This window comes from Adiantum capillus-veneris, chromosome 23 (genome assembly GCF_014529385.1).
Source record: "Adiantum capillus-veneris isolate H3 chromosome 23, ASM1452938v2, whole genome shotgun sequence".
NCBI classification, from domain to species: domain Eukaryota; kingdom Viridiplantae; phylum Streptophyta; class Polypodiopsida; order Polypodiales; family Pteridaceae; genus Adiantum; species Adiantum capillus-veneris.
Window position 1 is genome coordinate 86,297,261 of NC_140953.1, and position 26,421 is coordinate 86,323,681.

Below are 26,421 nucleotides of genomic sequence, written 5' to 3' on the forward strand. Positions count from 1 at the left end.
AAATCTTTCAGTAACTGCGAAATATTTGGGGAAGAGGAAATCTTCTCAAGGTACTCTTCAGATGGGATAACTTCAACTTTATGAGTCACTGGAGAGGATTTTGGCTTGAGTATAATCATCTTTCAATAATGAATCCCAAAATTCTTTAGAATCATCTTTAGGAACTGTCACTTCATGACTTACAATTGGCATATCATCATCCAACAAAGAATCAAAGAAAGCATAGTCGTCTTCAGACTCAGAATCTGCAACTATGTCCTTATCTTTGTCTGGTAACGAAGTATCACTTTGGAAAAACTTCTTGCTTGTAATCATCTTTGTCTTTAGCAATTGATTCAGGAGAAGTTAATGAATTCATAAATTCATCAATAATAATTTGCATCTGCATCGGAAATCATATTCTCTTTTTACTCCACTGTATCATGCTGTTTGACTAGTACACGTGGGGCGAATCACTCTTTCTGCATGAGAAAGCCCATGTAAAGTCAATTCTTGTCCATCTTTGAATAAATTGATAGTATGTCTTCGAAAGCTAATTGATGGATCATATTGGAATAACCAATGCTGACCAAGAATCATGTCGTAATAAGATAAAGGCATGACTTCAAAATCCAGTTGATCTGCATAAGTTTGAATCTCAAACTGCAACTGTCGAATTGTCTGATCACAAGTCAAAATTGATCCATTTGCTAATTCCACATCATATAAGTGAGATGTCTTCTGAGTTGGTAAGCCAAGCTGTTGAATTATGTGAGTGCTGACGAAATTATCCGAGCATCCGTGTCACGTGACACATCCAACCCTATGTGTCCGTGGACAAGCTACAGCATGATCAGGGTTCAGTCAATCCAGTCAAGTCTAGATTAGCAGTGATTCGGCACTTTTGTGAGTCTATTCGTAGACCGTGCATGCCCAGTCTCTAAGAGTAGATGTATATCCTCTGGTTGCACACCGCATAAGCATAAGCATTTCCATCAGATTCCATCAGAGTCAGTTTGGGGATTTTTCAAGTGACTTTATCCTAATTTTTCCTATTTTTGACATTTTTCACTTATTTATTAAGTGACTTTTGTTGGGAACTAAGTAGGGCAAATTGGGTAAGTTAATATATAAGCAAACCCAAGTTAGCACAATAGGGCAGATGAGCAAGGAGCACAACAGGCTTTTCCAAGCAACAGGTACTCCCTCCCTCTCTCAACAAGACCTCCCCAAGCCATCCCTTGGTGAGCCATCCCCATCATTGCATAGCGCCATACCTCTTCCCCCCTTGGCGTTTTCCCCACCTGTAGCCATTGCCAGCAAGTTAGCCCATTGGCGTTTTTACACACCTGCAGCAGCCCCACTTCAGAGTTTACTAACGCCAGCAACACCTGCAAGGAAGCAGCGTTTTCAGCCATAAAACGCAGCATCAGACCTGCAACAGTCAGCGTTTTCCAGCCTTCGACAACAGCCCAAAAACGCAGCATAATCATGCAAAGAACCTCAACGTTTTTGTCATCTGTAGGAGCCTCTTCAAACCAGTCATTTTCAGCCCCCCAAAGTGGTCCAGATTCTCAGCCATTACCCCTTTGTGGACAACAAATAGAAGAGCATCGAATTCAGCCCTAAAGTAATCATCGTCGTCATTGGCATAGTCATCCCTAAAGTAATCATCCCCGTTTGCATCAGCCCTAAAGTAATCATCCCCGTTTGCATCAGTCCCTGCATCATCATTGTACACCTTTGTGCAATCAAAAGTAGACCACTCTCGCCGACGAGAGTGGGGCCTTCGGAGGAGGGTTTTACAAACTCTCGGGTGTCGTATCTCTCTTCTCTCTTTCTCTCAATCTCATACACTTGCACGCACATATATCCACTCACTTTGTTCGTGATCATAGCACTCTCCATAAAGACGGAAGGCTCTCTCCTTCCCTAAGAACTAAAAGGAACCTTGAGCAATATAGATCACTAATCTTGAGAAAATAAAACATTCATTCCGTTGCACCTTACATTGGTATCAAAGCTTTGGAAGTGTTCTGTACTACTTAAGGGAAGAACCACTATTTCTTTTTTGCTTGTTGCGGTCGCACGAACCCAAGTTCGCTTGGGCATGTCGATTCCTAATCGTGTTTTGTTGAAGAGTGATAGGAATCCCAAGAAAGAATGGCTTGTCCAGCCTCCCCTTGTGTCTCTTTTCACTGAATGAGAGCGGACCGTGCACTTAGCGGCCGGCCAATCAACGTGAGGTGGGAAAAAGCAACCTTGGTGTGAGCGCAAGGCCGCCAAGAGGTGCGCCTGCAAAAAGGAGTAGAACTCGGGTGAAGAGAAGATCCTTCTCCAACGCGATTTGTAAGCGAAAGAAAACCTCAAGAACCTCAAGAACCCAAGACCCTGGGCTATGCATAAATCTACTGACCTGTGAGACTGCAAACTGAATATCCGGCCTCGTGTTGCATACATAAATGAGGCAGCCAACACCAGTTTGGTAAAGAGTGACATCAACAGGATCGCCAGCATCATGTAGACTCAACTTCAAACCTGTTTCCATGGGAGTGGCAATAGGTTTGCAATCCTCAAGTCCAAACTTACATAGCAATGTCTCTATGTAACTTTTCTGACACAAGGCAATACCACCATCACACTGCTTCCTCAAATATGTCACCATTCAAGAAAGCAGTAACAATGTCTGATTGATGTACATCCCAACCAAAATGAGCTGCCAATGCACATAGAAAACTCACAGTAGTCATACGACAAGTGGGAGCAAAAGTATCTTCATAATCTATGCCTTTTTGGTGTGCATAACCCTTTGCAACAAGTCGAGCCTTATGGCGATCGATCTCACCATTTGGCTTGCGTTTCAACTTGTAAACCCACTTCGTACCAAAGGTCTTTTTGCCAGGAGGCAAATCACATAAAGTCCATGTGTCATTTTCTATAAGTGCATCATATTCTGATTGCATGGCAGCCATCCAATTTTTTGAATTCTGTGCTTCATCAAAAGATAGAGGCTCTTCAACATCATGTAAGCTAGACACAGCCAAAGCATACCAATCTGATGCATAAGATGCATGGCGAGAGCCTGAACGAGTACGACTAGACAAAGGTGCATCCAATTTACTGTCACGCAAAGTGTGCACCAGCCATTTTGGCATACCTCTAGCCTGCTCATTTTCAGCCCTTTCCTCATCAAGTACATCATGTGTATCTGCATCAGTAATAGGCTGATCTGTAACATTTTCAGAAACCCCCATAGGCTGTACATTTGCCTCATTGGAACTTACATTCGTATTTCCACCACTGAAAAGAGGCAACAAAGTGTCATAAATGTCGTGTAAGCTTACATTACTATCTCTAGTACATGACAGCAAGGGCTGAACAGAATCTTCCACAAACACTACATCCTGTGAAACTAGAATACGTTTTGTTTGCGGATGATACAACCTGTAACTTTTGCTTTCAACACTATAACCAACAAAAATACATTTGACACCCTTATCATCCAATTTTCTGCGCTGTGTTTGTGGCACCAAAGCATATGCCAAACAACCAAAAACACGCATGTGCTCAATAGAAGGCTTTCTATCATGCCATGCTTTATATGGAGTAATAGACTGCAAAACTTTCGTAGGACACCTGTTTAGTACATAAGTGGCACACATGATGGCCTCAAGCCAAAAAGAATGCGGCAAAGCTTGACTTTTGACCATACATCATGCCATTTCCGTAAGTGACCTGTTTTTCCTCTCAGCAATTGTTGCTAAACTGGCTTTATTTGACAAGAAGATAATTCTAAATGAATTATTGGATTTATAAGTGAGAGGGTTTTCTCGCTTGGAACAACAGGAAAAATAATTCTAAATGAATTATTGGAATTTTAAGTGAGAGGGTTTTTCTCACTGGAGACATCCGAGTACAAAGTATTCCTAGTGCGTCGTTGAAAGTAATGACGGGAGCATTGTGAATGGGAATATTTGTAAGGCCACTAGGAACGGGTACTTCTGATGCGTCACATCGGATGGGTGACAGGGAGCATCGGGAAGAAGTATCCGACCATTCGAGAACGGACATCTCTGATGCGTCATAGGATGGGTGACATAGAGCATCGCGAAGGAGATTGTACCGTAAGTTCGGTAGGAAGTGACTTGGTGATGGGTATTCCTGATGCGTCACAAGGTGGGTGACGGGTGCATCGGAAAGGGAATATCCATAGTCGAGAGGAAATTCCGAATTGTGTTAGAATTGTGCACAAGGAAAGGCAAGCACTTGAATGAAGATGGGTTCAGAGGAAACTTTGAGGAAAAACAGATGCTTTCTGAGAAAGCGGGATTGCTTTTCGGGAAAACAGATGCTTTCCCGCGAGGAAGTCTATGTCTGCATTGCAACTGTGCATGTGATTGCATCCAGGGACGCTTGGGAAGTGCTATGAAAGCATTGTTTTTAACTTATAAGGTTTTCTTGAGTTTTTGGACAGATTCAGACCATTTTTAAAGGTGACCGGCTGCCCACTTAATGAGTGGGCAGCCATCTGATAAATAAGGCAATAGATCAGTCATCGTTTTCTCTCTCTTTTTCTGGCAGAACAACGAAAAAAAAATTTTCAAAAAAAATAAAATAAAAATGGCCGCGATCTCTACACGAGCAGCTATTCGTGCCCGTGGCTAGGAGCTATAAAAGCATCACATGCCCTCACTCAGAGGGGAGGACCAATCTTTGCAAGGAGTAGATGTTGCTGCAGATTTCAGCCGTAAAGAAGACGTTGCCGGTGATGCCCATGGCTGCCCCAAGTGTACCAGATGTCGTCAAGATCCAGTGCGCGAGTTCCCTCGCGAAGAAGTGCCTACGGAGCGTGTTTCCATCGCGACAAGCTGCTGTTTTTCTCTGTTTTCAGCCCATAAATGTCGTAGACGGGGCTGATTTACGAGAAGGAACCCGAGAACACACCTCTTTTGTGTGTAGGATTGGAAGAGAGGAATTTTCTATGTAGAGATCTCTTCAGGGGAATTGCGTTTCGAGAATCAAGTTGCGTTTCGAGCGTCAAGACTTTGAAGGTAACGATTTTCATGTTATGATCTTTGAGTATTTGATTGTAGGTGTACTTCCTCTTCGTGAGGGAGTGGGAGCTGAGGAAGGCATGAGCCTCTGCAGGAGAAAAGCGCTCTGAGGAACTAGAGCCAGATCAGCCCAAGGGCTTCGTACCCGAGTTTGGGAAGTAGATCCACGGATCGGAGAGAGGTAGTCTCTCAAGTTGTGATCCGGAAGTTGGGATTCCCAAGTAAGGACTTCGTGTCCGGGAAAGCAGAGTTGTTCTGCGGGAAGAGGACTTTGGAAAGAGAGTTGGAAAAGAGTTGCAGGGATGCCATGCCCTGAGTCTGGAAGGTGAGATCCAGAGGCGAGAACCTTGATTCTCGAGGAATTGGAGTAAGGAACGGAAGTCCTTTGGAATAGGGTTTTGCCCTAGGAATCGGAAGCTGAGGCTTCCGGGAACCATCAAGTCTTATTCTAGAACGAACGTGGTAATACGTTCGGTTCAAGTGCTTGTATAGACTTCTCTCAGTAATAAAGATACTATTACGAGGGGGGACCAGCCCATCTTCTGTCCCCAGTACTGTGTCGATCTTCTCACTCTCTCTCTCTCTTTCTCTATCTATTTCTCTCTATATCCTCTGGCTTCAATAATAAGTGATAAATCCTATTTATCCGAATGTATTTTATATTGTTATGCGCTTCCGTTTGTTACAGCAATACCATTTTGCTGAGGTGTATAAGGCACTGTATATTGGTGTTTTATCCCACGATTAGCCACAAATGCATTGAATTCATGAGACATATATTCCCCCCTCGATCGGAACGGAGGGTGCCCATAGTACATTTCGAGACATTTTCAGCCATAGCCAGAAATTGTTTGAAGCACATAAAAACTTCGGACTTCGCTTTAAGCGGAAATACCTATGCATGCCTAGAGTAATCATCAATGAAAGTCACGAAGTAAAGGTAATTGCCCAAGGACGGAGTTTGCATGGGCCCACAAACATCACTATGCACAAGCTGCAACCTGCAACCTGCATGGGGTCCGAACTAAACCATCCTTTGGAAACTTAGAACGCTGCATCTTACCCAAAATACAGCCTTCACAAACATGTTTGACAGGTGCTTCAAGAGGCGGCAAAGAAGCAACCATATCAGATTTCTGCAAACGCAGCAACCTGGCAAAATTCATATGACCAAAACGTACATGCCAAAGTTTTGCATCTGAAATAGCCCTTGAATCTGCAACAGCAATGCAAAATTTTGTCCACACTTGTCATACAAAGTGAGCTTATACAGCCCACGGCACAAAAGGCCAGATGCAACAATTTGATCACCAAAATTGAGATCATGAACTGTACATCTGTCATCCAAAAATTTGACTTCAAGTCTCGCAAGTGCGGATACAAACAAGAGATTCTTCTTGATCCCAGGTACATAAAGTGCATCAACAAGTGTGAAGGAACTGCCATTTGTAGCAGTAAGCACAATCTTTCCAACTCTCTGAACCGGATAAGAGGCATTGTTGGCACAAGTGATTGAATTCCCATGAGGAAGAGACTCGAGAGAGGTGAACAATTCACGATGTGAGGTAATGTGCTTTGTAGCACCACTTTCGAAATACCACACATGTGAATCTGCAGCAACTAACAAGCATGCATCATGGACAACAGGATTGTAAGTGCACTCTGCGCTAAAAGCCCATTCTGCATCAACATCAGCAACACGGTCTCCTTTCACAGAAGACTCAACAATGGCTGCATTTGTAGTGGAACCAGCATTTGCAGTGGAACCACCGTCTTTCTTCTTAGCCTCTTTGGCCTTCAACTTAGGACACGATTTGATCAATTGATCATTAGCTTTACAATAATGGCAACGCATTTTCTTTTTGCCCTTATCACCAGAATTTCCAGACGAATTGTTGCCAGCAGAAGCATTAGGAACAAAATTTTTTCCACTTGCAGCAGAACCATTAGAAGTGGCTGTATTGCTGTTACCACCCTTTCTCTAAGAAGCAATAAAAGCCTGTTCAACTGCACTCTGCATAGTCTTGTTTTTTCTAGAGAGTGACTCTTGCAACAGCAATGTGCATAATGCATCAAACTTGACAACTTCAGGATTTTCTTGGATCATAAGTCTCCAAGTACTAGCAAAAGTCTAGTAAGATCTGGTAAGGCATCAAGAACAGTCTGCACAAGGGAACCGTCTGAAATGACTTCACCTGTAAAAATAAGTTGCTCATTGATATTGTTGACACTAGCAAGGAAAGTGTCCATATCATCTTCCTCATGCATAACCTTCGACTCCAGCTCTTTACGCAGCAAAGCAATTTTAGCCTCATTGCGACTTGCATAAAGATCAGCCAAAATATCCCAAGCCTGTTTTGCAGATTTTGCTGAACGGATGTGAGGAACAATGGTGCGCTTCACAGACAACGCAATCAATGCATGAGCTTGCGTATCCTTTACATCCCAACGAACTTGTTCTGTCGTAGGCAAAACAACTCTAATAGCAGCAATCCTTGTAGCAAAACCTGCAACATCCTCAACATCGCCTGCATCCTCAGAACCAGGACGTACATCAATGCCCTATACAATATTCTAGACGCCCTTTGACACAAAAATGTGTTGCATCATATAAGCCCACATAGGGTAATTGTCCCCATCCAACCTGTCCTCAGCAGCAAACATCTTGAACACATCTGTGTTAGTGTTGTCAGCCATGGTAAATGCTGCACCTGATGTGAAAACTGCTCGAAAATAGGAGAAACGGAGTGGGAACAACACGTGCTATATAGCACAAACCGTAGAAGACTGTAAGGCACCTGTTATGCAGAAATCGGCACTGACAGAAACTCTGCACAAAATGACGAAATTTCCTGTGCAGACCTGCCTGTAGTGGAAACGGAGGCAGAAATGAGCCCAAATATAACCGTCCCGTACAACGTAGAGGACGGTACTATTTCAATTACCTGTTAACTTTACACAGAGCACTGAGAAGGGAAGAGAACACAGTTGCGTCCAGCGACTACAATGTCACTGCGCACACGAGACCGACACCCTGTAGGCCCCAAAGACTGGCGCCCCTTTCGGTATTTCTTTATTCAAATTAAGGTAGACGATCTGACCACTTAGCCCAAGCTTTCACAAAGCTGTCCAAACCTGGCGAGGGCTGAAAACGCAAGTTTTCGACCGGATTTCGACAGCATAACGGCGCAAAAACCCCTGTAGGTCAAAAACACCTGTCTAGGACGGATTCCCTCGATATCTGGAAGCTTTCTGGTGAGCTGTCACAGAAATTCAGTGGGCTGTAATTCTCTATTTTTCAGTGCCGGGAGCCCAAAAGCCTGTACACACATCCCAAGGCTCTCACAAGGCTCCCCCGATGTTCCCTTGTAGTTTAGGTGCGAAACCCTAAACCGGCAGAAAAACACAGCAGGCTGTAATTCCTTGTTTCGGATCGTTTTTAGCGGAGCAAACACGCCTACGCGTGTCCCAAGGGCTCCCGCACGCAATGGGACAGTTCCCCTGTGAATTGGACGAGTTTTCACGCGAGAAAACTCTCCAAACTCGCAATCTTTCGTGATGGAACTGTGCGTACCTGTGGGGGATTAGCAATTAGCTAATCCGGTTCCTGTTCAGAAGGCTCTTGCCTTGGCAAACGCGCATAAACCCCCATAACTGTACATAGGTCAAATGAGAAGCCCACTAGTGGGGCATAACATACTGTACATAGGGGAGAAAGAGAGCAGTATGTAGCGTGCGGGGCATCACTCCCGTCACCATACTGTGCATAGAGGGCAATGTAAGCATTCCATAGCTTCTGTACCTGCTACAATCCACCTGAGGCTGAAAATGGCGCCCCCTTTGTTGATATGCAGCTCGTTTTTGCCTCCCAGAGTGGCAGAATCGCTCACAGGCTGACACGTCGCCCAGTTTCCGAGTTTGGGCTTTCCCTGCTAAAAATATCTCAACTGGTGCGCCAGTTGACTTGGGCAGCAGAGCAATAAAATGTTCCCCTTGTCATTCCAGAGCTAATGACGCGAACACATTTTCCGGTCAAAAATAGCAGTTCCCTAAATTTTAGGAGATGCTTCCATGGCGTCCCTATCGGTCTCCTGACCATCATTGAAGACTACCATTTGACCAACATCTACAATGTGGGTTAATTTACTGGCCCCTTTCAACTTATAAAGTTGTCAGTGACTTGACGAGTGGCCCAAATTCCAGTTTGGCGCACACGAGCTTCCATACTCATAAGAATTCAGTGCTAACTGGCCCGGGCAGTCCCTGTCTGACCGGCGTAGATCCCCGATGTGAGAAACCCATTTGGTTGTAGCCGTTTCACACTGGCCATGCAATGTCCACTTGCACCTTTTCAAGGGTTCCGGGACAAACAAGTAAAAAAATAAAATAAATATATCTAATACTTATTTACGGAAGGAAACAGGAAAAATACACCTCCTGGTGACACACCCCACCCTTGAAATACTGCAAGCGACCTCGCTTGCATGCCAATAATACATGCGGATATCTCCTGATATCACATATATTCTATGATGGGAATCCAAGATATACATGCTTCCGGAAATGTAGCATTGGACGATTAAACAATCCCACCAACCTGGCTACGACACATATATCAAGCATAGAAGTCTTCTAGTGTACTCTTGAGCACAAACTTCTCTAGCTAAATTCTGTATGGAAAGAGTAGATACAATTGCTTAACTACTCTCGTGAGCATCATGAACCATGCTCTTGCCTTGCTCCAAAAAGGCTGCATCAAGTCACTGTGGGTTCCATCTGAAAGGCTTCAAGATACAATTGCAATAGCTGAGGTGAATCAACCAATTCAGACTCTTCCATCCATTTGGCATCTAACGATGGATAGTTCTTGAACTTCACCAAATAGAGTCTTGCAACTTTTCCTCTAACCTTTCTTTCTTTATGTGCCAATATTTGTTCAGGAACAAGGATTTCATCCAATTCTTCCACTTCGGGTTGTTCCTCATCAAGCATATTCTCTGGCACATCACCAACAAAGGGCCTTAGAAGGCTGACATGAAAAGAATTATGTATTTTCCAGCCTTCTGGTAGCTTTAACCTGTAAGCTACATTGCTGATCTTTTCTGAAATCTGAAAAGGACCATAATATCGCATATGAGCTTAGGAAACAAGCGTTCCTTGCCTTTCCTTTTCCTTAACCTGGCCTTTTCAAAGCGCAAAAGTACCCAATCACCAAGTGAAAATACAAGTTCACGACGGTGACGATCAACAGCTTTCTTTTGCTTAGCCTGAGTCTTCTCAAGAGCAATCTTTATCTTCTTGTATGTTTCATCCATATCTTGCAGATACTTGTTTGTCTCAAATATCTTGTCCTTGGTCTGCAAAATGGGCGGGACTTTCTTTCCTCCTTCCACTATCTCAAATGGTGCCTTACCTGTTGACGTATGCACAGTGTTATTGTAAGCATATTCAACCAATGGGAGATGGTGTTCCCAAGTTGCCTTGTGGTCTGAGACATAACATTTGAGTAGGTCCAAGACAGTAGAATTTGCCTCTTCTGAGTGTCCATCAGGTTGCGGATTAAACGAAGAAGAGAACTTGAGCGTAGTGCCCATGTTCTCAAACAATGCCTTCCAGAAAAGACTCGTCATACGTGGATCCCTGTCACTGACAATTGACTGAGGCATCCCATGATATTTAAAGATATTGCTCATGAATATCTTGACCATGTGTTCTGGATTTATCTTCTTCCTAACAGGAATGAAATGGGCCTGGTTATTGAACCTACAAATGATAGTCCAAATCCCATCATTTCCTGTTTGCGTCCTTGGAAGATCAAAGATAAAGTCCATTGCTATACTTTCTCATGGCCTATCAGGGATAGGCAATGGCTGCAACAATCCCGGTTGCTTTTGTCTGTCAAATTTGACTTTTTGGCATACTAAGCATGATCTTACAAATGTGTCAACATCTTGACGCAAAGCTGGCCAATAGAAGAATGCCTCAACCCCTTTCACTGTCGCATCAATTCCACGATGCCCAGCATAAGGTGGAGCATGACTTTCCATCAAAATCTTTGGCCGTAACTGTTTAGTAACGCAACTTTCCATGCATCATGAGAAAGTCATTCTTAAGCATATAGTGCTCATGATGTTGCCTTTCAACACGCTGGTCATAGATCCTTGCAAAATCTGAATCTTCAACATATTGTGTCTTCATTTCGTCTAGTTCACAATGGTACGGAATTGACACTGCTGAAATTTGGGGCTTTCGTGACAACGCATCAGCCACCACGTTCTTTTTCCCTTGCACATGCACAATCTGAAAATGGAACATTGACAAGATGTTTGCCCATCGCATGTGCTTCTCAGACAACTTCGTCTGTGTAAGAAAATATCGCAAGGTTTGATGATCCGTTTGGACAACAAAATCAGCCCCTAGCAAATAGTGTTTCCAACTAGTGAGAGCATGAATTACTGCCAGCAATTCTTTCTCATAGATTTGCAAGTTCCTTTCAGTCTTCAAAAGAATTCTGCTCTCATATGCGACTACTCAGCCATTCTGCATTAGAACTGCACCAAGACTATGGCCACACGCATCACATTGAACCACAAAAGGTTTAGAAAGATCTGGTAAAATAATTACCGGATCTGAAGTCAGCTTCTCTTTCAAGTGTTTGAACGCTAAAATTTCCTTGGCTGTCCACTTGAAAGTAACTCCTTTTCTTTGCATTGCATGGAGTGGAGAAGCAATCTCAGCAAAATTTCGGATGAACCTCCTGTAATAGGAACAAAAGCCTAGAAAGGTTCGAATGTCATGTACGGACTTCAAGTCTGGCCATGACCTAATTGCTTCCACTGTAGCAGGATCCATGCGTACCCCATCCTTTGAAACAATGTGCCCAAGGAAGTGAATTTCTTGCAAAAAGAACTCACTTTTCTTCGCATTGATGAGTAGCCTATTCTTGCGTAGCTCATTGAAAACTGCGGTCAAGTGATCCCTATGCTCCTCTTCAGACTTTGAGTAGACAATCATGTCATCAAAGAAGGTACCCACGAAGTTTCTATGTGGTCTAAAAATTCTGTCCATCATTCTTTTAAATGTGGCAGGAGCATTTGTGAGACCAAATGGCATGACAAGAAACTCATAGAGACCAAATGTTGTCCTGAACGCAGTCTTATGGACATCTTCTGGTCTAATGCGTATCTGAGGATACTCGCTCTTTAGGTCTATTCTTGTAAACAATGACGCTCCCTCAAGCCGATCAAGAATGTCATCTATCCTCGGTATGGGGAACCTGTTCTTGATGGTATTCTTATTCAAGGCGCGATAGTCAATGCACATGCGCCATGAACCATCCTTCTTCTGCACTAAGAGTACAGGCGAACAAAAAGGGGATGAACTGGGTTGAATCAGCCCCTTCTCTAAAAGCTCGTTGACCTGACCCATAATCTCTTTCTGCTAGGCTGCACTAACCCTGTATGGTGGTCCATTCGGTGGACTAGAACCTGGCACAAGATCTATAGTATGATCCTCAGGTCTCTCAGGAGGTAACTCCCCTGGCAAAGAGTCCGAAAAACAATCACTGAAACCACTCAAAAAAGTTGACCTGTCTTTATCTAAGGTAGACAAATTAGATACAAGTTGAGGTACTTCTTTTGCAAAGATCAAGTACGCAGAAAGATGATTCTTTATTACAGATGAAATAGCAGAAGCAGAAACAACTGGAACAGACTCGCCTCTAAGCTTTACATCAAGGACACGAGTCTTTCCTCTATGTACAAGGGTAATCTTTTTGTTGTAAGTATCCACCATAGCATGCAACCTGTAACACCATGGGATACCCAATAACACATCACAGCCCTCAAGCGGCATAATATGAAATTCTTCCGCATCCACATAGCTCTGAATGTGCAAACGAAGCTTTCCCAGAATGGGAGTAACAGGCTCTGAATGTCCCGGGCATGCCAAACCTGCTTCGCCTGTCATACCCATATCCTCTGCACGAATGCCCAACTTTGATGCCAATGCTGGTGATATGAAATTTGCACGGGCTCCTGGATCAAAGAAAACCAGCACTGTCTGGTCTCTAACTTTGCCCCAAGCTCTGCACAGCTCCGTGGCATCTGTGTTTGGCTGATCTCCAACCAAATCTGGAACAAGTCCTGCACTGGTCTTTGGCTTCTTCCCTTTATGGTCTGACTTGTCATCCTTATCCTGTGACTTCTTCTGTGGGCACTCATTTGCAAAGTGTCCTTCTTGTTCACAAATGTAGCATTTCTTGGCCTCCCTAAGAGCTTTCCTTTCTTCAAAAGTTTTGCCAGAGAAATGCCTTTTTTGTCCTTGTCCTCGTTCCGAAGAAGATTTAGATTGCTTCTTGGACGTATCAGCTTCTTGAGTGGAGGGCTTCCTTGTAGGAGACTCAGAAGGCTTTGCTGCAACATTGCCCTTGGTTGAAAACTGTTTGCCCTGGGCTCCTTTCTTGTGGCTATTAAATCCATCGGAATCTCCCTTCGACAGATTGGTGGCCACTCTTGCATTCTCTATCAATTGAAACATATTCATGACAGTAGTCTTTGTGCAGTAGTCCCTGATTTTCTTGCGCAATCCGCAATAGTACTTCTCAATTTGTTCTGACAAAGGCACAAACCTGTAAGAGGTGACTGGCAACAGTGCGTCCAAAACCGTTTATTGTCCTCTTCCAGATCCGCACACTGTCTAGCATTCCAGATCCGCACACTGTTTATTGTACTCTTCCAGATCCGCACACTGTTTAGCATTCAACTCGTGCCATTCCGTCATTACATCCACTTCAAAAGTGTTTGTCAACCATGCAGGCGCAAAAAGTTGTTTGAATTGGACCCACGTTGTTGGGGCTTGACCTTGGTTCAACAATGCGGTCCACGAAGCGCATTCCCTTTTAAGAAAGTGGCAGCCTTGCGTATCTTTGAAGATTCCGTGAAGTTGCCTCCAGCATAAGCTGCATCGAATTGCTGTATCAAGGTCAAAGCCTTTAATTGGTCCTCAGTGCCTCTGAAAGTTTCAAACTTCACTCCTTGCCCACCTTCCTTGTAATCCTTAGGCTGACTCAAAGGAGCCACATTATCATAAACAGGTGCCTGTAACAGTGGTGCTCCATGAGTGTTCATTCCAGCACTCGCATCAACTGTTTTCCCTGTCATATCTGCATTTTGTACGCATGGCTGCGAAAAATCAGCCATACCAAATTGTGTTCCAGGCACTCGAAACTGGCCATAGGCACCCTGAAAACCTGGTTGGACACCCATGTTCGCGTACATAGCGTTACCCATGCCTGTTTGCATTGTCCCGAACACATTCCCTGGCATATAACCTGTGGAAGGTCGAGCCATAGCTTGAAACACAGAACCACCTCCAAAATAACCAGGATAAGTATTAGGTAATGGAAGGGTCTGACGCATAGCCTGTTCATTGCTCCCTTGACCATTCACAAACGGTTCCTGTCCAGCTAAAGCAAGTTGCTTTGGATCATTGGACACCCCTAGTTGCTCAACCACATGGGCTTTCCCTCGAGCATCATGAGTCCTCTGCGCATTGGAAATCTCCTTTTCTTGCAACGACTCAGTCATGCCCTGTGTAGGAGGCTGAAAAACCTGTGTCGGAGCCTGTAAGAATTCCTGCATCCTTGGGTTGTTAGCCAACTGCTGAAACATGTCCATGCAACAACGCAGTTGAGTTCTAAACAACCTGTCCTCTTCTTGAAGAGTTGAAGGAATTTTCTCTGTGCCATGTGAGGAAGATCCCTCTTCAGGTACTTGGTCTCTCTTCTCTGCCATATCGACAAGCTCTGTGTTGCTTTCACCCACAACAATCCACGCTGCACTTTTTGAAGAAAAAGTGACTATCCCGTCGATGGAACCATATAACCGGCCCGTACAACGTAGAGGGCGGTACTATTTCAATTACCTGTTAACTTTACACAGAGCACTGAGAAGGGAAGAGAACACAGTTGCGTCCAGCGACTAGAATGTCATTGCGCACACGAGACCGACACCCTGTAGGCCCCAAAGACTGGCGCCCCTTTCGGTATTTCTTTATTCAAATTAAGGTAGACGATCTGACCACTTAGCACAAGCTTTCACAAAGCTGTCCAAACCTGGCGAGGGCTGAAAACGCAGGTTTTCGATCGGATTTCGACAGCACAACGGCGCAAAAACCCCTGTAGGTCAAAAACACCTATCTAGGACGGATTCCCTCGATATCTGGAAGCTTTCTGGTGAGCTGTCACAGAAATTCAGTGGGCTGTAATTCTCTGTTTTTCAGTGCCGGGAGCCCAAAAGCCTGTACACGCATCCCAAGGCTCTCACGAGGCTCCCCCGATGTTCCCTTGTAGTTTAGGTGCGAAACCCTAAACCGGCAGAAAAACACAGCAGGCTGTAATTCCTTGTTTCGGATCGTTTTTAGCGGAGCGAACACGCCTACGCGTGTCCCAAGGGCTCCCGCACGCAATGGGACAGTTCCCTTGTGAATTGGACGAGTTTTCACGCGAGAAAACTCTCCAAACTCGCAATCTTTCGTGATGGAACTGTGCATACCTGTGGGGGATTAGCAATTAGCTAATCCGGTTCCTGTTCAGAAGGCTCTTGCCTTGGCAAACGCGCATAAACCCCCAGAACTGTACATAGGTCAAATGAGAAGCCCACTAGTGGGGCATAACATACTGTACGTAGGGGAGAAAGAGAGCAGTATGTAGCGTGCGGGGCATCACTCCCGTCACCATACTGTGCATAGAGGGCAATGTAAGCATTCCATAGCTTCTGTACCTGCTACAATCCACCTGAGGCTGAAAATGGCGCCCCCTTTGTTGATATGCAGCTCGTTTTTGCCTCCCAGAGTGGCAGAATCGCTCACAGGCTGACACGTCGCCCAGTTTCCGAGTTTGGGCTTTCCCTGCTAAAAATATCTCAACTGGTGCGCCAGTTGACTTGGGCAGCAGAGCAATAAAATGTTCCCCTTGTCATTCCACAGCTAATGACGCGAACACATTTTCCGGTCAAAAATAGCACTTCCCTAAATTTTAGGAGATGCTTCCATGGCGTCCCTATCGATCTTCTGACCATCATTGAAGACTACCATTTGAACAACATCTACAATGTGGGTTATTTTACTGGCCCCTTTCAACTTATAAAGTTGTCAGTGACTTGACGAGTGGCCCAAATTCCAGTTTGGCGTACACAGGCTTCCATACTCATCAGAATTCAGTGTTAACTAGCCCGAGCAGTCCCTGTTTGACTAGCCTAGATCCCCGATGTGAGAAACCCATTTGGCTGCAGCCGTTTCACACTGGCCATGCAATGTCCACTTGCACCTTTTCAAGGGTTCCGAGACAAACAAGTAAAAAAATAAAATAAATATATCTAATACTTATTTACGGAAGGAAACATGAAAAATACACCTCCTGGTGACACCGAATCAGAAATTTGAGCAGACTAGGCTCTACGAGCTCCCCCAAAATATTTGTCGACATGCAAACGCTCGCCAAACCTCACTGTAATTGGAGAAAGTGAGGAGGCGTGTGCTGGAGCAGCTAGCGACTAAGCCCGGGAGGACGTAACCTGCTCTGATACCAATTGTTGGAATTAGGGTTGCAGAGAAAGGCACAGAGCTTGGAGAAGACGAAGGAAGCTCAAGGCACACAATAGAGAGTGTGTTTCTTAGTGTGGAATGGAAAGATAGATAGCCCTAGAGTGATGGGCGTATATACAATGCTCGGGGGGAAAAACCTCCTAAAGAGGGAAAGTGCCCCGGCGGTCCTAGTGTGTTCACATACATCACTACCACATGTATATGGTAACAAAAACCCTCTCACTTATAAATCCAATAATTCATTTAGAATTATTTTTATGTCAGATAAAGCCAATTTAGCAACAGGTACTCCGGGAGAGAAAACTGTATCGGATCTCTGTAAAAATATTGTCGTCGCCTTGAAGAATTTGTCCAGCATTAAAAAAGGGGACTGATTTGTGTATGAAGGGAGGGACAGATTTTCGCTCTGGGCTGGCTTGCGCACACTACAGGAGGAGGGCTCGTTGGTTTTTTTTCCTTTGCGTACTCAAGCAAGAGCAGCGTGAGTTTTTATAATTTATCATTCAAACCATAAGTTGAGTGGTCCTTTTAATTAATGTGAGTGTCCGGCCATGTTGGGCAGCCACTTTGGGGTTTTAATAAAAAAAGGCTTGCGCTGCTGGCTTAAGGTACTGGCGTTAAAATGCTTACGAAGAGCAGCCAGCGCACGCATGAAGACAACGTTTGGTGAAAAAACGCAAGGCTGAAGGCTGGTCGAAGAGGCACGCAAGGCTGAAGCCTGGTTGAAGAGGCACGTATGCCCGCATGTCGTGCGCCAAGGGGTGCGAGATTGCATCGCGAAGAGGCCAAGGGGTGCGAGCACGAAGGGGCATGCCATTGGGAAAGGGTCTGAACACGAAGGGGCAACAGGAGGGCCACCACCAACATCACCATTCACGGGTAGGTGCGTGCACACACACAGTTCTTCTGTCTTTTATTGTTTTGCACTGAAGTAAGGAAAATTCAAGTTACCTCATGCGCGCATGCACATGCGTACCACCTTTCTTTTGCTTCCATGCAACTCCTAGTAGGGGTAGAGTGTAGCGGCGAGGTGAGAGGCTCACAACCTTCGGGTCTGGGGAAAAAAAATTGCTCTGATACCACTATAAGGATTCTAGGTACTAATTCTTAATTAAGTACTTAAACTCATGATTAAGACCTAAGAAACTTGAACTAAACTCAGAAACAAGACTTAGAAGACTTTGTGTTAATTGATTGAATGTGTGATACAAGGGCTCCTTATATAGGAGACGAAGAGACACAAATGAAAAGACATGTCTCTTGGTGAAGAGACATGACTTTAGACGTAAAGACACATCCTTTCGGCGAAGAGCTGCAACCATTGGGCGAAGAGTTGCACCCGTAGAGCGTAGGGGTGTGACCAATCGTCGAAGGAGTGTGGCTTTTGGCGAAGAGACACGTCTTTTGGGCGAAGGGGTGTGACCATCCAAGCGCAGGGGTCCTCCTTGGCATGGCACTTCGCATATCTGCAACTAGGAGTAGATGTAATACTCTTAACATAGTCACAATTGTGACACGGGTGGTTCGTCCGACGCGTGTCTGTAGGCCGTCTGTATAGCCTGGAGATCCACTCCCTGCGCTTGTTTCACATTACCATATTTGTTAGGGGGAGAGTGATGCATGACAGCGGAATCATCGTGCTACATGAGACAAGGGAAGAAGGCAAGCTTTCCATTAAAGCTTCAAATCTGAAAATCCACTTACAAAACTAAAAGTGCAACCTCCACTCTCATATTTGGCGCCTGCAGGTGAAAGAGAACTTCTGAAGTGTGTGTTGACCAACAGGTGGCTCTCCTTTAGCCATGTGTCCACTATGTCCCTTATGGTTCAATTTCCTATCCCCTCCCAACTTATAAAGCTGTCAGTGACTTGCAGAGTGATCGAAATTCCATTTAGGCGCACAAAAGTCCATACTCATCGAAATTTAGTGCTAATTGGCTTGATCAGTCCCGGACGAACTGATCTAGATTCCCAATGTGAGAAACCCGTTTGGTTGCAGCCGTTTCACATTAGCCATGCAATGTGCACTTGCACCTTTTCAAGGATTTCGGGGATAACAAGCAAAAATAAAATAAATAAAAATATGTAGTACATATTTAACGAAAGCAACGGGAAAATACACTTCCTGGTGACCCTTGTGGTGAAGCTCTCGAGAAGGCATTGAATCGTTTCTTCCTCCACTTCTAGTAACCCTCTTTGAAGGTCCTTGTTCCTCTTTTTAATACCTGCATTTCTCTTCTACAAATGCTTCATTGTTTTTCACATTTGGAAAGATTTGCATTCATTGACAAGGAGTCCATAGGAATCGGGATCATCCCAACGTGTCGTCTAGTGTATGCCGTCACTAGCTTGATGTGGCAATTCTTTAGTAACCTTTCCTTTCTGTATTAACTCCACTTCTACCATCCTTGAAGAAGACAAGCTCCCTCTTCAAAGCATCTTTGAAGCTATTACAAACCCTCCTACCATGATTGGTGCTATGGCACAATATACGTCTATGCAAGAAGCCTTCTTTACTATGAAATCGTTGCCTCAATGGTTGCCCCTTTGTTTTCGACCTCGCTACTTTGAGCTTCAATTTACGCATCCCTTTGACAAACTCATTTGGCTTATTGAATTGAATTATCAGGTGTGGGAGAGTCACGAGTAGCTTGTTTACTGCCATCTTATCTCTTTGACATTGTCTTTTGGCAAGTAATAAAACTGCATCCTCAACCCCCTTCCACTTGGTCTTCAAGCCCTATCGTCTTTAAAAGTAGACCCAAGTTCTTGAAGTTCTTTATTCTCAGCTTATAAAAATATCTATCTTCTATGCATCCAAAGTAATCTATTTTGTTCAGAAAATTGAACGCAGCGTCCCTCAAACTCCCCTAGTAACTCCACATGAGATAGTCCTTTTAGCCAAACAATCCATTCCAAAAATGTACTCTGTGTAACCCACTTTGGACCTGCCTTGAAGTACTCTTGCTTTAGAGATAGCTTGAATTTGCAGTTAATTGTGTGCTTGAGTGTGAGATAGTTAATTTCAACATGCTCTGATTTGCCTTGGAGTACACTTGCTTTAGAGATAGCATCCTTATTCTCTTATACGCTTTGATCTCTAGAACCAAAACAACGCTCAAGCTTAAAACTCATTGCTGTTTCAGTTGCAGGCACCATATTTAGCTCCATCTCATTTATATAGTGTTGGAGGTACTTTGAGACATTGTTTCCATCAAATTGATCCACTTTGCCCACAATAGAACGAAGAGTGTTTGTGGTAGACACTTCCCTCCTTTAAATAGCTTGTTACTGTTGCATAAATAGAGCAAATGCGTGAAACATTTTCTTTGTAGTGGCTTCAAAGTGTACCCCTTGTTGTGTTTGTTGATCATTCTTAGTTTGCAAGATGTTTTATCAAACCCTTGAACTCTCACATTGGCTTGTTTCTTATGAAAAAGTGTGTTCAGAAGTTCACGGTACTTCCAAGAAGGCATCGAGCCTTTGACCGTGAGTTCGTGACTCAAATGAAATTGCAAGCCAACTAATGCAAGCAAGAAACACAATGTACATCAATTCAACCATGGAGGCTCCACTCACACTCAAGCACACAATTAACTCCAAATTCAATTATCTTTCACTATTTCATATGGCCTCGCCTTGAATTGCATAGATACAACACTAGTTTAAACCGTAGCTTCCTCCCTCAATTCTCCATAAACACACATTCCTAGAAGCTTTAGCTCTTCCATACACAAGTCCACACACTAATTTGAGAAGAGAAAACCCTAAATGACACCCTCACACACTCAAAAGCAACAAGGAAGCAAGACGGGACTGCACTTTTTGCACTATAGAGAAACCCTGAGACTAGTCCATGAACGAGAAGGAAAATGGGGATATTCAGCTATAAGCAAGCACCCCTTTGCATTCAACCATGGCACGATGATTAATGTGGCATTTGTAACCGTTTTTGACCCAAAGTATGACTTTTAGCCATTTTATTGCTACTTTTGGCAATTTTCAACCCTAAAGATGACCTTTATTTTAGAGGGAGAAAATTATTCTGGGACCCCATTATATTTCCACTTTTGATGGCTTCTTGAAGCAGTTCACGTGTGTTACCACATATAGGGATCGACCGTGCGTGTCAAAAATTCCTAGGCGAGATGGGTGCTATAACATAATCCATCTGACTGATTCACACTCTCAAAATATAATAAGGATTATTAAGAGTCTGAGAAGGCCAATGGTGTCGCATCCAGGTATGACTCCGTGGTAAATCAACCGCTTTCAAACACGTCACACTATTATGTACATTATATCATCCACCTCCATACATCGAAAGAAATACAAAATGAGCTATAAAATTGATTTCACATTATGTCAGTAACAACAGCGTGTTTGATGTATAGTGCATGTTTTCATGCTTTTGTACACTTTTGATTCTTTGTGTTTGTGCAAGTCTTTCTTTTGTTCAGTCCACTCAGTCAGCACAGGCTTTTCTTTTAAATGTAAGGTTGAAACTCTGAAAGTGCAGTTTTCTCACCTTTTAAGCTCATGTCCTTTTTCCTTTTTTCTTTTTATTTTACCTTGAAAGAATTAAAAAAGGGTTTTCCAATTTTTTTTTCGACAGATGCGAAGGTGATTATGACAATAAAACAGTTTGTGCTGGAGGAATGCCGTACGACACAACTGAGGCTGACATTTTAGAACTTTTTGAGGAATGTGGAGCCATTGATAATGTACATTGCATGAAGTTTGCCGATACCCAAAAGTTTAAGGGCCTTGCATTTATCACATTCAAGGTAACAGGAGAATATGCCTTTTTAAACTTTGGTTTACAGCGTCTAGTTTTTAGCTCGCTATTGCCTCAGTAAACTTCTTGTCGTTGAAGGAAAAGGCGTTTTTTTCACCCAGCAAGTTACATCATTAGAAATCCCTTCTCAACTGAGGCTGCTAATGCTAAAGCAAGCCTGAGCAGAGACCCCCAAACGACCTACGAATGCCTCGATTGTGTACTCCCGCTTCTCCTAACAAAGGGTTCTTTGTTACGAAGGTGCTATTTTCCCTTTTCGGTACCCCTTGTGCTGCAGCCAGCCTCCTTTGATTAGCCAATGCTATTAGCGTGTCCTTATGTAAGTTGTGTTGAGTCCAACGGAATTCGATTCGATAAACTGAAAGGTCTCTTCTCAGCTTGTTTCTACTTCAACATTTTTTTCGTCCCTAAATAGCTGTGAAAGATGTCCTCAACCAGCTTCAAGTCCTGTGATCTTCAAGGGGCCTTGAAGAGACGAAAGAGCCTGCTAGGCATCTGATTGATAATTAGAAAATCCACCTTCGTAGAAGGGCACAATCTCGAAGTTTGTCTCCTACTAGATTGATAGCAAGCCAATCTGCATTTCAACTCATGGATTAAACCTCTATAAGCCTGCTTGAGAGCTCCTAACAATACATTCTCTTGAAGACACACGACTCCCTACCCAAGCAATGGAGACAATGCTTAATGGCTTCGGCGTCCCTTGCAAGTGCCTCTGCTGCACCATCGCCCACCCTCAAGCATGCACAGGCTTGTAGGCAACCAATGTGTCACCCCCTCACCTAGCAACCATCTGCCCGCCACCCACCTGTTCTTGTAAAACGCACTCTCAAGCCAGGAAGGGCACAAAAATGTGACCTGAATGTAGTAACAGAGCTTAAGAAACAAGAGAGAGGGAAGGACTGGGTCGGCCCCGGCTCCCATAGCTGAGACAAGATGGGTTCATGTCCTCTCCATACAGATTTCTCATTATCACAAAGGGGAACATGTTTACAAACACATAAATGGGAAGGTGGGGCACTATGCCCACTTGTGTTCCCCATGCATGAAGGCGAGAGTGTTTCTAGAGAGAGTAAATCCCTTGGGTGTAGGTGGTTTGACTAGAGTGCGAAGGCTCTTGGATATGAAGGATGAAGTCTTTATCTAAGAGAGAGCTTGATTTCCCCTATTTACCTATTAACTTACATTTGGCTAAAGATTAAGCCCTAAGCATGTACTTGCAGTGTGCTCATCCTTCTCTCTTGTTACCATAGCCCTGCGAGAGTATACTGGAGTGGGTAGGTGTATTTTCGTGTTGCCTTCTTTAAATATGTACTACATATTTTTATTTGTTTGCCCCCGGAACCCTTGAAAAGGTGCAAGTGGACATTGCATGGCCAGTGTGAAGTGGTTGCAGCCCAACGAGTTTCTTACATCGGGAATCTAGGTTTGTCAGTCGGGGACTGGTCAAGCTAGTTAGCACTGAATTCTGATGAGTATGGAAGCTTCTGTGCGCCTAAATGGAATTTTGGCCACTTGGCAAGTCCCTCCCAAGTTGGGAGGGTTTAGGAAATTGAACGGTAAGGGGCACAATGGACACATGGCTGAAGGAGAGCCACCTGCTTGACAACTCACCTCTCCAAAAGCCTAGCTTGGGGGCGCCCAATAGAGAGAGTGGGCTGTTTTTACTCATTTGTGAGTGGATTTTCAGGTTCACAGCTTCAATGGAAAGCTTGCCTTCTCCCTTATCTTATGTGGTGCGATGATTTGCTCTTGCACAACTATCTACCCCACACATTCAGATTGTAATGCCCCACTAGATGGGTTTCTCAGTTGATCATGCATAGTTGTGTGGATTTATGAGCATTTGCCAAGGCAAGAGCCTTTTGAACAAGAACAGGAACAAGATTAACGAATTGCTAATCCCCCACAGGTACGCAGCACGAAGAATTATGAATTTCGAGAGTTTTCTCGTGTGGAAACTCATCCAAATCAAAGGGCAAGTGTCTTATTGTGTGTGGGAGGTGTTCGCTCTGTCCATACCAACCCTAAACAGAGAATTACAGCTTGCTGTGTAAAATTGCAGGTTTAGGGTTTCACTCCGAAAGTGCGTCTAAACATCACAAAAGCTTTGGGGAAGCTAGAGTCTTCTTTTATAGGAGTTTGGGCACCTGTTAAGAGGCTGAAACAATGAAAAACAACGCTCTGAATTTTCTCGTGAGCCCTCAGAAAGCTCCTACTTTGCACGGGAAGTCACCCCCAACTTGTCTTTTCAGCCTATATGGATTATAGCGTCATTATGTTGTCGAAATTGGGCTAGAATCTGAAATTACAGCTCTAAATAGGTTTGGACAGCTTGTAAAGATTACTCAAGGATTCCCTTTTCAATCAAGTAAAGAAATACCGCAACGAACGCCAGACTTCGAGGCCAACAGGCTGTCTGTCTACATTGCGCATGGCATTCTAGCCGCCGGATGCAAGTGTTCTCTCTCTCTCTCTCTCTCTCTCTCTCTCTCTCTTCCTTCAATACTCTATGGGATAAACAGGTAGTAGATTTTGTACCGCCCTTTACAGTTTACTCAACGGCTATGAAGAGAGCTCACTGACAATTGCATTCTACGGATTATCACAAACTGCTGGCGTGTCAATCCTCTGAAGAACGGAGCCAACTTGCAGATCCCGAACTGTTGGAATTAGGGTTACAGAGAAACACACACAGCTTGGAGAAGACAAAGGAAGCTCAAGGCACACAATAGAGAGTGTGTTACTTAGTGTGCAATGGAAAGATAGATAGCCCTAGAGTGATGGGCGTATATACAATGCACGGGGGAAAAAACCTCCTAAAGAGGGAAAAAATGCCCCGGCGGTCCTAGTGTGTTCACACACATCACTACCACATGTATATGGTAACAAATCCCCCCTGGAGTGATGCGGTGAACGAGAGCTGGCACATGAGTAAAGGGAAGTGCCATGCCCTGAGGACAGGATCAGTCCACAAAGGGGAGTAAGCCCAAAGCTTTGCAGAAAGCTTCAAGCTTCTCACGAGACAATGCCTTTGTGAAAAGATCTGCAAGGTTGTCCTGTGTTGGCACATAAGCCAAGCTGATCTCTCCTACTGAGAGCCTCTCCTTGACATAGTGGTAATGCACCTCAATGTGCTTTGTGCGAGCATGAAAAACTGGGTTCCTCGCAACTGCCAATGCGCTCTGACTGTCAGTGTAGATAGTGTTGGCAGTGTCCTGTCCAACACCCAAATCAGCCATAAGACGTCTCAGCCATACACACTCAACCGTAGCTGTGAAGACTGCCTTGTACTCAGCCTCACAACTCGAAGTGGCCACAGTAGGTTGCTTCTTGCTCAACCATGATATACATTAACTGCCAAGCATGAAACAAAAACCACTTGTGGGCACTCTCGTGTCAAAACAACCAGCCCAATTTGAGTCCAAAAAAGCATGTAAGTCTAGCGGCAATAATCCCCCCTTGGGATAAAACAAGCCAAGATGTAAAGTGCCACTAAGGTAGCGGAAAATCCTCTTGACAGTCTGCCAATGCTTAGACCCTGGGCTATGCATAAATCTGCTGACCTATGAGAGTGCAAACTGAATATTTGGCCTCGTGTTGCATACATAAATGAGGCAGCCAACAGCAGTTTGATAAAGAGTGACATCAGCAGGATCGCCAGCATCATGTAGACTCAACTTCAAACCTATTTTCATGGGAGTGGCAATAGGTTTGCAATCCTCAAGTCCAAACTTACATAGCAATGTCTCTATGTAACTTTTCTGACACAAGGCAATACCACCATCACACTGCTTAAACTGTATACCCAAGTAATGATGCAACAGCCCCAAATCTTTCATCTTGAAAGTAGCATTCAAATCAGCCTTAAATTCAACAATATGTCTCTCATTTGGTCCACTGATCAGCATGGCCAGTGTGAAACGGCTGCAGCCGAATGGGTTTCTCACATCGGGGATCTAGGTCGGTCAGACAGGGACTGCCCGGGCCAGTTAGCACTGAATTCTTATGAGTATGGAAGCTTGTGTGCGCCAAACTGGAATTTGGGCCACTCATCAAGTCATTGCAACTTTATAAGTTGAAAGGGGCTAGTAAATTAACCCACATTGTAGATGTTGGTCAAATGGTAGTCTTCAATGATGGTCAGGAGACCGATAGGGACGCCATGGAAGCATCTCCTAAAATTTAGGGAACTGCTATTTTTGACCGGAAAATGTGTTCGCGTCATTAGCTCTGGAATGACAAGGGGAACATTTTTTTGCTCTACTGCCAAGTCAACTGACGCACCAGTTGAGATATTTTTAGCAGGGAAAGCCCAAACTCGGAAACTGGGCGACGTGTCAGCCTGTGAGCGATTTTGCCACTCTGGGAGGCAAAAACGAGCTGCATATCAACAAAGGGGGCGCCATTTTCAGCCTCAGGTGGATTGTAGCAGGTACAGAAGCTAAGGAATGCTTACCTTGCCCTCTATGCACAGTGTGGTGACGGTAGTGATGCCCAGCACGCTACATACTGCTCTCTTTCTCCCCTACGCACAGTATGTTATGCCCCACTAGTGGGCTTCTCATTTGACCTATGTACAGGTGGGGGGAAATATGCTTTCGTGCCGAGGCAAGAGCCTCTTTGCACAGGAACCGGTGTAGCTAGCTACTGCACCAAAGCAGGTACACGAGACGGTGATAACCTCTCGATTGCGCAGTAAATTCAGCATTGTACGCTTGCTGTTTTTACTCTATTTTGGGGCTGTTTTGAGCCCAAAATGTTTCTAGAATCAAAGGGCACTTAGCCTAAGGTGCAGGGAACAGTGCAGGGACAGTCGTGTGCCCAAATCAGGTCAAAAACAGGGCTGACCAGAAATTACAGCGACCTGCAATTTACTGTTTTGTGCTCGCGACAGAGGGAATATGTTCGTGGAACAGAGGGCTTACCTTAGAAACTGATTCGGATTGATTTCGGTATTGTTATGCTGCCGAAATTTTGCCGAAT

The 26,421-nt window shown here is 44.2% G+C and overlaps 1 protein-coding gene across 2 annotated transcripts in view; it reads left to right on the forward strand.

Moving 5' to 3' along the window:
• The window catches only part of LOC147428106 (28 kDa ribonucleoprotein, chloroplastic-like), a 79,439-nt gene that overhangs the window by 37,147 nt on the left and 15,871 nt on the right, over positions 1-26,421 (forward strand). For both annotated transcript variants that reach the window (XM_086496325.1, XM_086496326.1), the window contains exon 2: positions 21,253-21,424. In XM_086496325.1, coding sequence (XP_086352451.1) covers positions 21,253-21,424 — 172 coding nt within the window. The remainder of the gene's footprint in view (positions 1-21,252; positions 21,425-26,421) is intronic.